At 36.8% G+C, this 13,913-nt stretch overlaps 1 protein-coding gene and 2 long non-coding RNA genes across 3 annotated transcripts; 1 reads left to right on the forward strand and 2 right to left on the reverse strand.

The window, feature by feature from the left end:
- The first annotated feature begins 1,022 nt into the window (after nt 1–1,022).
- LOC132304425 (protein argonaute 2-like) lies at nt 1,023–6,002 on the forward strand. Its single transcript, XM_059802097.1, has 3 exons — nt 1,023–1,627; nt 2,332–3,535; nt 4,054–6,002. The coding sequence occupies exons 1-3, from the start codon at nt 1,120–1,122 to the stop codon at nt 5,507–5,509; spliced, it is 3,168 nt and encodes a 1,055-aa protein (XP_059658080.1). The 5' UTR covers nt 1,023–1,119; the 3' UTR covers nt 5,510–6,002.
- A 533-nt stretch (nt 6,003–6,535) lies between these two features.
- Nucleotides 6,536–7,093, reverse strand: LOC132305150 (uncharacterized). The gene is made up of 2 exons (XR_009481616.1): nt 6,888–7,093; nt 6,536–6,772 (listed from the first exon to the last, which is right to left on the reverse strand). It is a non-coding gene; the product is annotated as an uncharacterized LOC132305150 (long non-coding RNA).
- Nucleotides 7,094–11,946: 4,853 nt separating this feature from the next.
- LOC132305205 (uncharacterized) lies at nt 11,947–13,275 on the reverse strand. The gene is made up of 2 exons (XR_009481619.1): nt 12,999–13,275; nt 11,947–12,260 (listed from the first exon to the last, which is right to left on the reverse strand). It is a non-coding gene; the product is annotated as an uncharacterized LOC132305205 (long non-coding RNA).
- Nucleotides 13,276–13,913: the final 638 nt, after the last annotated feature.

Here is a 13,913-nt window from a genome sequence, read left to right on the forward strand (position 1 = left end):
TGTGAATGTGAAAAGAATATGTTTGCGTTGATTAAAAAAAAGTGGGATAAAGCTTGTGAATGTGGTAAGAATATGTTATCGTTGATTAACAAAATTTTTTAGTTCTAAATTCATATTTAACCATTTTTTAAAATAAGAAACAAACACTCTCATATGTGAGAAATGAAAACAAAACACTCCATGCGTATGAAGGAATAGGGATGGAACTAACCAACTTTTTTTTTACGCACACCCACTCTACCACTTTCTTTCCACAGTCCCTACATTTCCTCGCCACTTCCTCCGTATTTTCCTCTTTACTTTCCTCTGGGACTCGATTTCATCGATCCTTCTTTACTTTTTGAATTCTCCACACTTGAAAGCTTAGTGAGCACGTAAGGCCAGTCTTGTCATTTTCTACCCCCACACCCTCTGGTCCTTTCTCTTAAAAATGTAATTTAAGTTATTAAATTTTAAAATGTAGATCAAATTAAGTAAAATAATACCCATCTCGTAATTTACACAATTTTTCTCAACAGGTGTTGGTCTCTCACTCCAAACACGCTTTCGTTCAAATCCTCACTATTTATGACATATTTTTGTCGCTCTTCCACTTTATGTGATTTAGATTTAGGTACTAATTTTAACTAATTTTTTTTAAGTTCTAAATTCGAACCCTGAATTTGATGCTCCAAATATGTAACAAATGGGAAACAAACACTCCATAAGTCCGAATGCGAGAAATGAACTATGTGCGTGTGAAGGAGAGAACTGACCAAGGTTTTACTTGCACCCACTCTACTACGGTACTACCACTTTCTTTCCACCGTGCCTACACATTTCCTCGTAAATTCCTCCGTGTTTTCCCCTCACTTTCCTCTCGGACTCGATTTCATCGAACCTTCTCGAGTACAGGAATCTACCAAACACCCTACATTTCCAATTCTCTCCCTCTAAAGTACTTTTTGAATTCTCTACAGTAGAAAAGCTTAGTGAGCACGTAAGGCCAGCCTCGTCATTTTCTACCCCCACAGCCCCACCCTCTTTTCCTCTGTATAAAAAACCCCTCTCTCACAGGTCACAGACCCTAACCCACAGATACACAAATACACACGGATCTTTCTTCGAGGGTTTGAGAAAATGGAGAGAGGTAACTACAGTCGCGGCGGGGGTGAAAGAGGTCGCGGTGGAGGTGGTCGTGGCGGTGGCGGTCGCGGCGGGAGAGACGGAGGGGGTCGTGGCGGTGGCGGTCGCGGCGGCGGTGGGAGAGGAGGTGGAAGAGATCAGCATCATCAACAGTATCAGAATCCGTACCATCAGCAACAGTACGCTGGTGGTGGTGGTGGTGGTGGAAGAGGAAGAGGAGGAGGGGGTAGGGCTTCAAGCTACGGTGGTGCGTATCAGGGTTCGGGCCAGGAAGGGGGTTATCGGCCGGCGCATGGGCAAGGTGGGGCCTACAGGCCGCCGTCTGGTCAGGGTGTGGGACCGGCGAGGCCAGAGTTCAGCGAGAGTTCCGGTAGGGGTGGGTATGGAAGAGGTAGTGGAGGAGGAGGAGGAGGAGCTTGGGGTGGTTCAAGCAGGGCTTGGGTTGCTTCAGTTCCTGAACAGTCTCAATCGGAGTCGCAGAGGACTCCTGAGCCTCTTCCAGGTATAGATCTACTCTACTTGTGAAGATCTACTCTTCTGATTCTAATTTTGTTAGAAGCTATTATATATATTGGGAAGTCAGAATTCATAATCGGTTAATAATAGAGGGATTTTCTTCGTAGAATGAGTAATCTGTTAGTAATAGATGCATTTTCTTCAATATTATGTTAGATCAGTTAATTATGGAGGGATTTTCTTCAATAGAATGAATAATCAGTTAATAATAGATGGATTTCTTCAATGGTATGTTAGATCAGTTAATAATTGAGGGATTGTTTTTTCAATAGAATGAATAATCAGTCACTAGTAGATGGATTTCTTCGATAGTATGTTAAGAGTTAGCCATTAATTTATTCATGGAAATGTTGACAACGTCTGCCTTAAAATGTATGGAATTATACTCATAATGTGATATGAGGGGAGGATAACTTGTAGCTATGGGTCTTTGGGTGTTGTTAGCGGAAGATTTTTGTTGATGGAATTGATTGTTAGGTTCTTTTGACTGTCAATTTTTTTTACTGAAAGTTCTACATGTGGATGGTTGGAGTTGTTCTTTGGTGTAAGGTTGTATGTATCCCAATATTATTTATTTATTTATTTATTGTAGATTACTTTTGCTCATGAGCTCTCTCTATGGTAAGCAAGATGTTATTTTCAGCATCATTGGGCCTAATAAAATCAAAACTTGGTTCGTTGTTTGCACAGATGATGTCATCCCAGACATACAGTCAATAAAGATCTCGGAGCAACGGCCACCTTCATCATCTATTTCAGGGAGTACTGACAAAAAATTGGTTCCAGTTCAGCGACCTGACAAAGGGGGCAGGAATTCTATTCGGGCAGTCAATCTTCTTGTTAATCATTTTCCAGTCCAGTTCAATCCAGAGACCATCATAACACATTATGATGTGGATGTTAAACCAGAGGTGACTTTCAAGGGTAGATCTGAAAAGATTCCAAAATACAAGCTTCAAATGATCAGGGAAAAGCTTTTCTCTGATGACCCAACTCGGTTTCAGTTGGCAATGACTGCCTATGATGGTTCAAAGAGCATTTTCAGTGCAGTTTCACTGCCCACTGGGAAATTCATAGTGGACTTATCAGAAGGGGAGGATGTGAAGAGAGCTTCTTATATTGTTACTATAAATGCAGTAAATGAATTGAAGTTTTGCAAGCTGAAGGACTACTTGTGTGGAAACCTATCATCCATTCCCCGTGATGTTTTACAGGGAATGGATGTGGTAATGAAGGAGAATCCATCTAGGAATAGGGTTTCGCTAGGTCGAAGCTTTTACCCTACAAAATTCAATAAAGAAGATGACCTTGGGGGCGGCATTGCGGCTATGAGAGGATTTCAGCAAAGTCTGAAACCCACCTCCCAGGGGCTAGCTTTGTGCTTGGACTACTCTGTATTGGCATTTCGCAAGCGATTGCCAGTTATAGACTTTCTTAAGGAGCACCTTTGGGGATTTAGTCTAAATGATTTCAGAAGGTGGAGAAGAGATGTGATTGGTGTATTAAAAGATTTGAGAGTCACAGTAACTCACCGTGTTACCAAACAAAGATTCAAAATTGCAGGGTTAACAGATCAAGACACACGAGCTATCACTTTTGACGAGATTGATCCTGAAGGCACTATTCCACCAAGGAAAACATCACTTGTTGATTATTTCAGGAGGAAATATGGTAAAGAAATTATTTACCAGGATATTCCTTGCTTAAATTTGGGGAAAAACAAGCAAAACTATGTGCCAATGGAATTCTGCATATTGCTGGAGGGGCAAAGGTACCCAAAGGAGGATCTGGATAAAAATGCTGGCTTGTTTTTGAAGGAACTGTCACTTGCTAAGCCAAATATCAGAAGGAATGCCATCTGTGAGATGGTGCGGGCTGAGGATGGACCTTGTGGGTATGAATTATTCCTAAACCTTTTATTTTTGTTTTCATTTAACATGGAGCTAACAGGTTTTATTTTTGTTTGAATTCTTGCTGAACCCTAATTATTTGGGGTGCTACATTCATTTAATCTGTAACCTGTTTTTGTTCTTTTCTCCCTTCATGTTTGAAAACTGTTCTCCCTATTGACTTTATAGGTTTTTTGCATCAAATTTCTTACTGGTTCCTTTTATTTTGTTTTTTATGTTTTGATGACGTGACCTCAAATGAACTTGCATGAAAAAAATATGTTCTTGGTTGTTTTTTTAGCTCATGAAACTATTCAACTTTTGGAAATTGGTATGTGTGAAGCTGGTGCATTCAATTATTAAAGAAGTGAACGGACCCAAATCTAATAGATTTTCATATAATTTGTGATTGGATGGTATTGCTCAAGTTATTTTGATGGCGTAAATAACAAATATTGTTTAATGTATTTTGTAAGTTGAATTTTGTTTTGCTTATAGATAATTTTGTTCCATTTATTGCCAGGGGAAATGTCACTGAGAATTTTGATATTCAAGTTGTCAAGAACATGACACCAGTGGTTGGGCGTGTTCTTGGGCCACCTGATTTGAAGCTGGGGGCTTCCAGTGGTAATGTGAAAGTTGATAGGGATAAATGTCAATGGAACCTTGTTGGGAAAAAGGTGGTGGATGGAAAACCAGTTGAGCGATGGGCATTACTAGATTTCAGCTCGTCTGACCGCCGTTTCGCACTTGCAGTTGACGATTTCATTTATAATCTCCAGAATCGGTGCAAAAATCTGGGGATCAGAATGAATGATCCTCTTGTATATCGTCCCGCTAATATGAACGTGTTCCTTGATGCTCGTAAGCTACGTCAACTCCTTGAAGGTGTTATGGAGGAGGCCAACAAAGTTGGCATGGGTCGTTTACAAATCATTGTGTGCGCCATGAGTAAAAAGGATCCTGGCTATAAGTTTCTGAAATGGATTTCTGAGACTGATATTGGGATAGTAACTCAGTGTTGTTTGTCCGATCGTGCCAACAAAAGACAGGGACAGGATCAATATTTTGGCAACCTTGCTCTTAAAATGAATGCTAAGCTTGGAGGCAGCAATTTTGAACTCCTTGAACGACTCCCAAATTATTTTGGAGGAAATGGCCATGTTATGTTCATAGGGGCTGATGTTAATCATCCTGGCTCCTATAACTCAACTTGTCCGTCAATGGCTGCAGTTGTTGCCACGGTGAACTGGCCAGAAGCAAATCGCTATGCTGCTCGTGTTTGCCCTCAAGACCACCGCAAGGAGAATATTTTGAATTTTGGAAGCATGTGTCTTGATCTTGTGCATAATTATGCTCGGATCAACAAAGTCAAGCCAGAGAAGATTATTGTTTTCCGTGACGGAGTGAGTGAAAGTCAATTTGATATGGTTCTGAATGAGGAATTTCTTGAGATGCAGAGGGAATTTCACAAGGAAAATTACTACCCTACAATCACTCTTATTGTAGCCCAGAAACGACATCAGACTAGATTGTTTCCCGTAAGCCAGAGGGATGCAGGTCAAGCTGGGAATGTGCCTCCCGGAACTGTTGTGGACACAACAGTTGTTCATCCATTTGAGTATGACTTCTATCTCTGTAGCCATTATGGGGGGCTTGGTACAAGTAAGCCCACCCACTACTATGTTCTCTGGGACCAGCACAACTTCACCTCTGACAAGTTGCAGAAGCTCATTTATGACTTGTGCTTCACGTTTGCTCGTTGCACCAAACCGGTCTCCCTTGTTCCTCCGGTTTACTATGCTGATCTCGTTGCATACAGGGGACGCATGTTCCAGGAGGTGGTGATGGAGCTGTATCCTGCTTCTGTAGCATCGTCGTCTTCCGGGATGACTTCATCGACAATGGCTTCCGCTTCATTTGATGATAAGTTCTACAAGCTGCATCCTGAGCTTGAGAACATAATGTTTTTTGTCTGAAAGGCGGTCAGCGTGGCGGCCACCGAACGGAATTTCCTTCTCTATTCACCACAGAGGAGGAGATTTTACCATTTCACCGTTGTTCCCAAACGCCGGTCAAATCTCCTTTCCTATAGACAGTAGTGAAGGAGTTTGTGCGTGAATCTAATGGGTTTTGTGTTTTGTTCTCTAGTTTATTATGGTTTTACAGTCACCGTGTAGGCACTTGGTATGGTAAGGCCATAGCCTCTTTTGTGGTCTTTTAATGGGTTTCAAGTCGTGGTATTTGCTTTGTGTTAAGTGATGGGTACGCAATGTCTTTGGGATTTTGTCTGATTTGTTTCACCGAACTGTGATGGGTTTAAATTATTATGTTTTTTTACTCTCTTATGGGGTTAAAGTTGTAGTAGTATGTGTGCGCTCTTTGTGAGGTCAATGATGGTTTGGTCTTCTTGTTATGATGGCTGATATATTAATAGTTATTAAATAAATGCCAAGTTTATTTTCTATTTAACTCTCTCTCTCTCTCTCTCCCGGGCTTTTCATATTTGTTTTGTGAAGGTGAGATGCTTTATTAGGTGCATAAATAATCTTCCTTATATTTGGATTGTTTGTGCCCTTTGAGCTTATATTTTGAATCTTTATTTAACAAACTAGCCTTTTAAATTTATTTAATAAGTTTTAATTGCTTGTGTATGGTTTATATTGCTTTTAATTACTCTCGAAGTGTAAGGTGGAGAGAGTTGTGCGTTTTTCAGCCTTTTTAAATTTTCTGGTAAAGGACAACAATATTCTTGAGGTTTGCTACAAGGACACACTTGTGAAATTTAACTCTTTTATTGAAAAGTGGACAAAGATATCCTTGAAGTTAATCGGCATAAAAAATTAATCAAAATATCCTCTGATCATTTAGTTGATCTTTTGAACTTTACAAATTACTAATAAATTGGATAAAATTACACTAGTGAATAATTTATACGTGCAGCCACAATGAATATAGAATATATATATACATCCCACGAAAATTCTCAGCATATGAACCCTAGCTTGCAATAAAAATGCAAATTCACCATTGTATTAATGCCAGAACAATCAATCCAGTAACAAAACTAAGTACAAAACTAAAATATGCATCAAATTAAGACCTTAATTTCAATATCGAGGACTCAAAATGCAGATTATCTGCCAGACCAGATGACCATATGCTTGCAACCTCATGACTCATCTTCTTCGGTCCGCAAACAAGAATCCCAACACTTGATTCTTTACGCTCGAACAAAATTTCTGCAATAATAACCAATTCCAGATTTCAATATCAAAGCCAATTCATAGTGTTTTTTTTCTTCTTCTTGGGAACACTATAATTTTATTCAAATATGATGGAAGAAGAAAAACTTACTCTTGAGGTCTGGCCTTTCACCATAGTGCACATTGGTAGATTGGACAAGTGACTCTTGTGGGAAGCTTTCCAGTTATCCAGCTGCATTTTAGATCAAAGAGTTTGGCGACCCCACCGGTGTTGTCCCTTCCATGTTTTGAATCTGCTTTGTTTCCATGACATTTCGTTTCCCATTCCAAAGAAAAAACCTATGATAGTTGTGATGGCTATGGAGACACATATGAGTAACATCTCTATCACATATCTTGAAGTAACATCTCTATCACAGGGCATTCACAGTTTGCTAATCTGGCGCCAAGGGGCGCTAATTTGTGGCCCTAAACTTTCAGGGGCAATTGCGTCATTTTGACAGGTCGGATATTTTGTAATAAATTTGATTTTAATATTAAGGGGCAATTTTGTCTTTTTATATGATTTAAGGCCTTGTTTGGATTGAATTTTTTTAAAGGGGTGTCATTGTCCCAAAAACATGTAAGTGTAATCTGTTTGTCCTTTTAACAAATCTCAAAAAAGTATGGCTGTATTTTACCTTAAATTTATTTAATAAGTTTTAATTGTTTCTTAATGGTTTATATTACTTTCAAAGGTGGAGAGAGTTGTATGTTTTTTCAAGGGCATTGTTGGAAGGAATTCTTTGACCTTCTTGTTGGAAGGAATTCTTTGACAGAATTAGGGGTGACAATATTTAACACTACACGCTATCACGAGTAAGAGGGTTTGGGTTTGGGTTTAGGCTAATCGTATTCGTGTCGACACAAATTGATCCACTAATTAAACGTGTCGTGTTTGACTTTGTAAACTCGATTATGACACGATTAATCTGATTAACTAAACGTGTCGTGTTTGACTTTGTAAACTCAATTATGATACGATTAACCTGACTAACCGGATTAACTAAACGTGTCGTGTTTATGTAAAAAATGACCCATTTAGCTAAACGCGTAAAATAAATATATCGTATTCGTGTCAAAAATTACTTAAACGTGTATTTTCATTTCTTGTCAAGTCTTAACCCATTTATTAATCAGATTATGAGTGTCGTAATGGTGTCCCAATAATATAACAATAACTCTATACAAACTGAAGTGCTCTAGTAAGTCCCAACACTACGGTAAACTTTACATATATTTTGATTAGGGTTGCCAACCTTACAACTTTAGCATGGCCAAATATGACTAGTTTATTAATGGAGTTTGTAAAGATTAGCTAAAGCCTTTCACTTGGAAAATAAACACATTTTTTTCCAAAGCATTCAAACCTTTTATTAACAATTCAATCATGTACATTTGTCTCACTAACAGTTACAAAAGAAGAAAAAAAAATTCAAGTACACTGTACACCTTGTACCATGGCAGGATAAGAAAGAGAAAATTACTTTTCCAAAAATAAAATAAAATAAAATAAAGTACAGTCACATCCCCTGAAATTTGACAAAATGACACACACATGAAAGTTAACCATTTTTTGGACAATGACACTCCCTTTCTGAAATTTCATCCAAACAAGACCTTAAATTATATAAAAAGACAAAATTACCCCTCAATATTAAATTCAGATATATTACAAAATATCAAACCTTACAAAATGACGCAATGGCCCTTATTCATTTTTTCTCTTCTTTCTCTTCCTATCACACCATCTGTGCCTCTCTCTCTCTCTCTCTTCTCTATATATCTGCTAATATATATATATATATATATATATATATATATATATATATATTATACTACTACTTTTTTTTTTTTTTTTTTTGGCAACAACCACCAAAAACAACAAAGAAACAATCCCACCCTCACCCTCAACCAACAGCATCATCTGCCAAAAGCCTAGAGATAAAAGCTGGGATTAAAAGAAGCACCAAATCCTCATCCATGGTAGGCCGTAATAGACCAGCTAAAGCATGAGCCACCGTATACCATCCCTTCGAACATGTGCCAATGAAAACAAAGAACAAGCCTGCATCTCTTGCCTGAGCTCAGACACCAAAGGAAAGCACTCACCATCAGGACATCGCACACCCGCAATAGCTTCCACCACCACTTTAGCATCCATCTCAAAGCAGACCTGTTGACAGTCAAACTTTTTGGCCCAATACAAAGCACGATACAAAGCAAAAGCCTCAGCTGCGTTCACGGACAAGGAAGAAACCGGTTTAAAAATCACTGCTTGAAGAACAGAGCCATCAGAATTCCTAAAAACCGCCCCTCCACCTCCTAACAAAACGGATTTGGAAAAACAAGCATCCACATTACATTTAATCATTCCATGCGACGGCCGTATCCAACGGTTAGAGGACACTATACAATTCTTAGAATAATCAATCGCTTGGCATTTTTTTTGCACATTCAGAAATTCCCACATCCGATCCGTAACTAGATTAGCCACCACCAAAGAATCCCAAACTTCCTTTTCAAACACCAATTTGTTTCGAGCCTTCCAAATCAACCACACACAAAAAGCAGCCAACCCTCCCACAACCTCTTTATTCTCCTTGGAAAGCAAAGAATCTCTTGAAATACTATCCCACCAACTACGAGTCGAGCCAGTCGTCCGATCCCTCCTCCGCCGCCAGATCAAGGTTTGTATTCGTAGGTAGATCAAGGTCAAGGTCTGTATTGCTGTCCTTATCTCCGGCGTCGGTGTCAGAAAGGGAGAAAGGTTTGGGTTTGGGTTTGATCAAAGTCAATTAAAACTGGAGTTGTGACAAACCTGATGAAATTGGAGTTGTACCGAACCTGATGAAATTAGAGGTTAGGGCCATGTTCGCCGGCGAGTTCTTGAACTCGCTTGATTGCGATTGGGGAAAAGTTATCGAGATTGTCGATCACCACGGCCCTGTATCCACCCAGCAATAGTTGAAGCACCATGTGACTTTCAATATACCCAGCACCACTAGTCACCAAAATAGTATGTGCCATGGTTAATCGGTATACAGATACTGTACTATATCTATGCGTACATATGTGTATGTATAAAGGAATAATTGTTTTTGTGTATAGAATATAGAGAGATCTGAAATTTCAGAATAGACGAGAAAGAGAAGAGATTTGACAAAGTGAGACACTGATCTAGCTACAGGTTTGGGTTTGGGTTTGGGTTTGAAACTTAAAGGGGTGTCATTGTTAAAAAAGTGAGTAACTTTCATCTGTACGTTATTTTGCCAAATCTTAGAAGGTGTGACTCTACTTTTTTTATAAAAAAAATATATAAAAAAAATGATCAGAGAGAAATTACATATAAATTGCTTTACATTCTAAACACCAATAAAGTATATTAAGTTATTTTTATTTTTTTATTTTTTCATAATCAAAGTCTATCGAGTTTCTTAGAACTTTTAAATATCTCAAATTTCGTTTAACACCTTTATAATGTGTTACTATGATTTTTTTTATTCAATTTAATGAATTCATAATTTTCTCTATATAAAAAAAAAAAAAAAATTACATTCCGCCTCAGGGAGTGTTAGTTTACACGGAAATTGTTTATTAATTTGAGCTTGTTTTGCATCTTTGAAGTCGTTATGGGGCATTATGTATCAACTACTTCATTAGTCACTCTATACTCTTTAAAAGTCTTCTACACTGCCTCACTGCAGATAGTCATGAAACTTAGAATTACATGCGTTTGAAGAAAAAAAATATAATAATAATAATACTATTTTAATAAATTTACAGCTGAACTCTTTCACATTTAGAAAACAAATATATAGGTAAAACTTGATAAAACAAATATAATGATTGTGCTAAACATTGTCAACTCACCAAAGTCACAATTTAAATAGAAAGAAAATCATTTGTCTAGCTAATAAATTTTTAAATATTCAAAAAAGAACCATGCATTTCCTTTTGAGTAATGCTTAGATCCGACAAAAAGTGTGGGTTATACCCATTTAACTAGACCCGTTTTTTTTTTTTTTTTTCTTCTCTCTCTCTCCTTGTTTCTCTCTTCTGCCATGGGGCTAATGTTTCCTTTAAATTTTTTGCTTCTCTCACTCCCATCTCCCAAGATAATTTTTTGTTGAGGAGTGCTATTTACAGTCGCACAAGCGATTGTCCATTCACAATCGCATCTCTTATTGGTTGAAAAATTAATTATAGAAGAGGTAATTAATGCGTCTTTTCCTATTTTATTGGAACTATGAAATTTCAACTTTTTGAACCAAATTACCCTTTTATATTTATTCTTTCTTTTGTTCTATCCTTCTTATACCTGTACACCTATATAATCTTGATTCTTTCTTTACTTACTTACCTTATTCTTTCTTCCCTCTTTTTTTTTCAATTGTTTTTAACTATTTATATACTTGGTTTCTTACTATTTCTCCCCCCTATTCTCTAGATCCATATTAAAGAGAGAGAAAAAAAAAAAAAAATCTTATGTAAATTGATTGTTTCTTTCCCTTTTTTTTTTTTTTTTCAATTATTTCTTTTTCTTTGTTCACACACATATATAGTAATTTACTATATTGTGAATAGATTAGAAAACCATACTTTTCTTGGTTCACATATTAACTAAAACTCAAATTTTATAATATTACATCAATTAAAAAATCTATCAAGGTGAACATATAAAGTTAAAATATATGTAACAAACAAAGGAAAGAAAGAGGAAATAATATAAAATGGTAATTTGGTCTTATAAGTTGAAATTTCATAGTTCCAATAAAATAGGAAAAGATACATTAATTACATCTTATATAATTGATTTTTCAGCTAATAAGAGGTGCAACTGTGAATGGACAGTCACTTGCACGACTATGAATAACATTCATCTTCTTTGTTTCTCTCACTCCCATCTCCCAATGTCGGGCCCTCACAACATACAGAGGCTCATGAATCAGAAAAGTAAGCAAAGGAGATGATAAAAATGTAAGATAATTCTAGAAGAGTTGGTTTGATTGTCAAATATTGTTTTCTTTGAAGTCTTAAATTAAATTTGATTAACGAAATTCAGAAACTGTTTGGGATGCTTTTTTTTTTTGCTGCAGTAGAGGGATTCCTCCTTGACTTTGTACATTTTAAAAAATTTATGTTTTGTAAATATTTTTTTGCCCAAGACATCAAACTAAATGTAAAATTTTTTATAAATGTAATAGCGAAGACATAAATTTGCAGCACAAAAAAAAGCCGAACCAATAGAGAAAGATAAATAGAGTACATGATAGCAAATACAATAAACCAAAACTTAAGCCTATAAAATTGCAGAATCAATAGAGCAAGAGAGCAAAAACTCCATTCCAAGTTCCGGTTCATCCTTTTTTTCTTGAAGTTCTTTTTTTGAGGAACACTCGTTAGGAGGAGAAGGACAATCATCTTCCATATCAACTTCACATCTATTCAATGGCTCACTGCTTAAGCTTATGTTATCCATCTCCTGCATTAGTCATTGAATACAGAATTTTAAGCTCTTGTGAGAGGATGCATTACAGAATACTTCAGTTCATATTCTTCTATTTCAAATATTTTCTATTAAAGGTTATCACGTAGAAGGAAAGTCTCTTCTCCGCGAGTAGGAGTCAGGAGTCAGTTATGCAATCAGTTCTATTAGCTTTCATCAGTTGGGTCCAAAGTAAACATAGCAAAACAAGTACTCTCTAAATGACATTAAATAAACACTTAATACTTATTATAATAATCAGCATTATCCGGAGAATGTTTCTTCCGTTCTCCTAAAGAACATACTATATATATATATATATGTAAATGAAAAATAAAATTGAATGAAACTTCACCCTAATACTATCAATACATTGTTTTTCTAATCAAACAGAAACCTTTGTTTTTGAAAGGAAAAAAGCCCAAAATTTGAACATAATTAAACTTGAATTAAACTCATTTTGAACAAAAATTCAACAATACCCATAGTTGATTTAAGCTTTTTGAAAACAGAAAAAATAATTTGCATTGGAAAATATAATGTTTGAACATATCTGCTTCAAAAATGCCAATCAATCCTTGCTAAAACCAAAACACTGTAAGAAATCAATAGGTTGCTTCCTAGAGTTTGGATTTGTGAATGGAGTCGACAACGTAAAACGGATATCTGAGCATGATGTGAGAGAAACAAAATAAGGGTAAAATCTTCAAATCAAAACAAGGGTAAATTTCTAACCTTCATGGAAAGAACATGAATTCATTGTAATGCATAAACCGGGGGGAGAAAAAAAATTCTGCAAATTGTAGCCTTGCTTTGAGATTGGGTTTCTCTTCTGCTTCTCTTCTTTTCATGTCTCTCGGTGTTGAGTTCTACAACTTCACTACTTTCTCTTTTTACATTTTTAGCATCTCCATTACTATTCTACAAACAAATTTCATTATCTCCTATTTAATTACTTTTCTAATTCATGAGCATTGGGAGATGGGAGTGAGGGAAACAAAAAAAAGAAAAGAAACATACGCACATAGGAGGAGAGAGAGAGAGAGAAGGAGAGAGAAAAAAGGGGTCTAACTCATGTTTTATATTTTTTTAATGTAAAGACAGGTGGCAAACCCTTATTGGCCCAACCCAGATTGGTGGACAATTTTTGTCCTAATAAGACAGGATCCAAGCATTACTCCTTCATTTTCCCTTCAAATTTGTCTTGTTGCAATTGTTAGTTGATTTTTTATTTACAAGGTTTAATATGTCTGCCCCAAGCCAAATTCCTGGTGCTCCGTCCCTGTATCTATACATTTATATATAGAGAGAGAGAGACATGCAAATTACTTTAAAAAAACAATTCTCATTGTTATATAGTGGTCAGTGAGACTCAAGACATTGCAATGCCAAACATGTTAAGCCCCTCTCCACAAGCAACAGCTCATGCATGGATGCATATGCATGATACTGGAGGCTTAATTTACATTACAAATACATATATATGATGGCGATGGAGCTTAAATTAATCGGCTTTGCGATTACCCTGAGCATTCCTGGTAAATTGAGTATTTAAAGTCCGCCCCTGAACACGGACCCCATCCCTGGCGTGAACTTGCCTTGTTGAGCACCACCATCATTTTCAACGCTTTTTGCATCACCGCGGTTGAC

Source organism: Cornus florida, unplaced genomic scaffold, assembly GCF_030987335.1.
Source record: "Cornus florida cultivar Cherokee Brave unplaced genomic scaffold, ASM3098733v1 CherokeeBrave_3.0.0_Hap2_Chr01, whole genome shotgun sequence".
Taxonomy (NCBI): Eukaryota; Viridiplantae; Streptophyta; class Magnoliopsida; order Cornales; family Cornaceae; genus Cornus; species Cornus florida.

What these genes read in the sequence shown, in the direction of transcription:
- LOC132304425 (XM_059802097.1), top strand. Translation starts at nt 1,120, where the DNA reads ATGGAGAGAGGTAACTACAGTCGCGGCGGGGGTGAAAGAGGTCGCGGT. An exon ending in GACTCCTGAGCCTCTTCCAG is followed by an intron (nt 1,628 to 2,331) that starts GTATAGATCTAC and finishes TTGTTTGCACAG; the next exon opens with ATGATGTCATCCCAGACATA. An exon ending in GCTGAGGATGGACCTTGTGG is followed by an intron (nt 3,536 to 4,053) that starts GTATGAATTATT and finishes ATTTATTGCCAG; the next exon opens with GGGAAATGTCACTGAGAATT.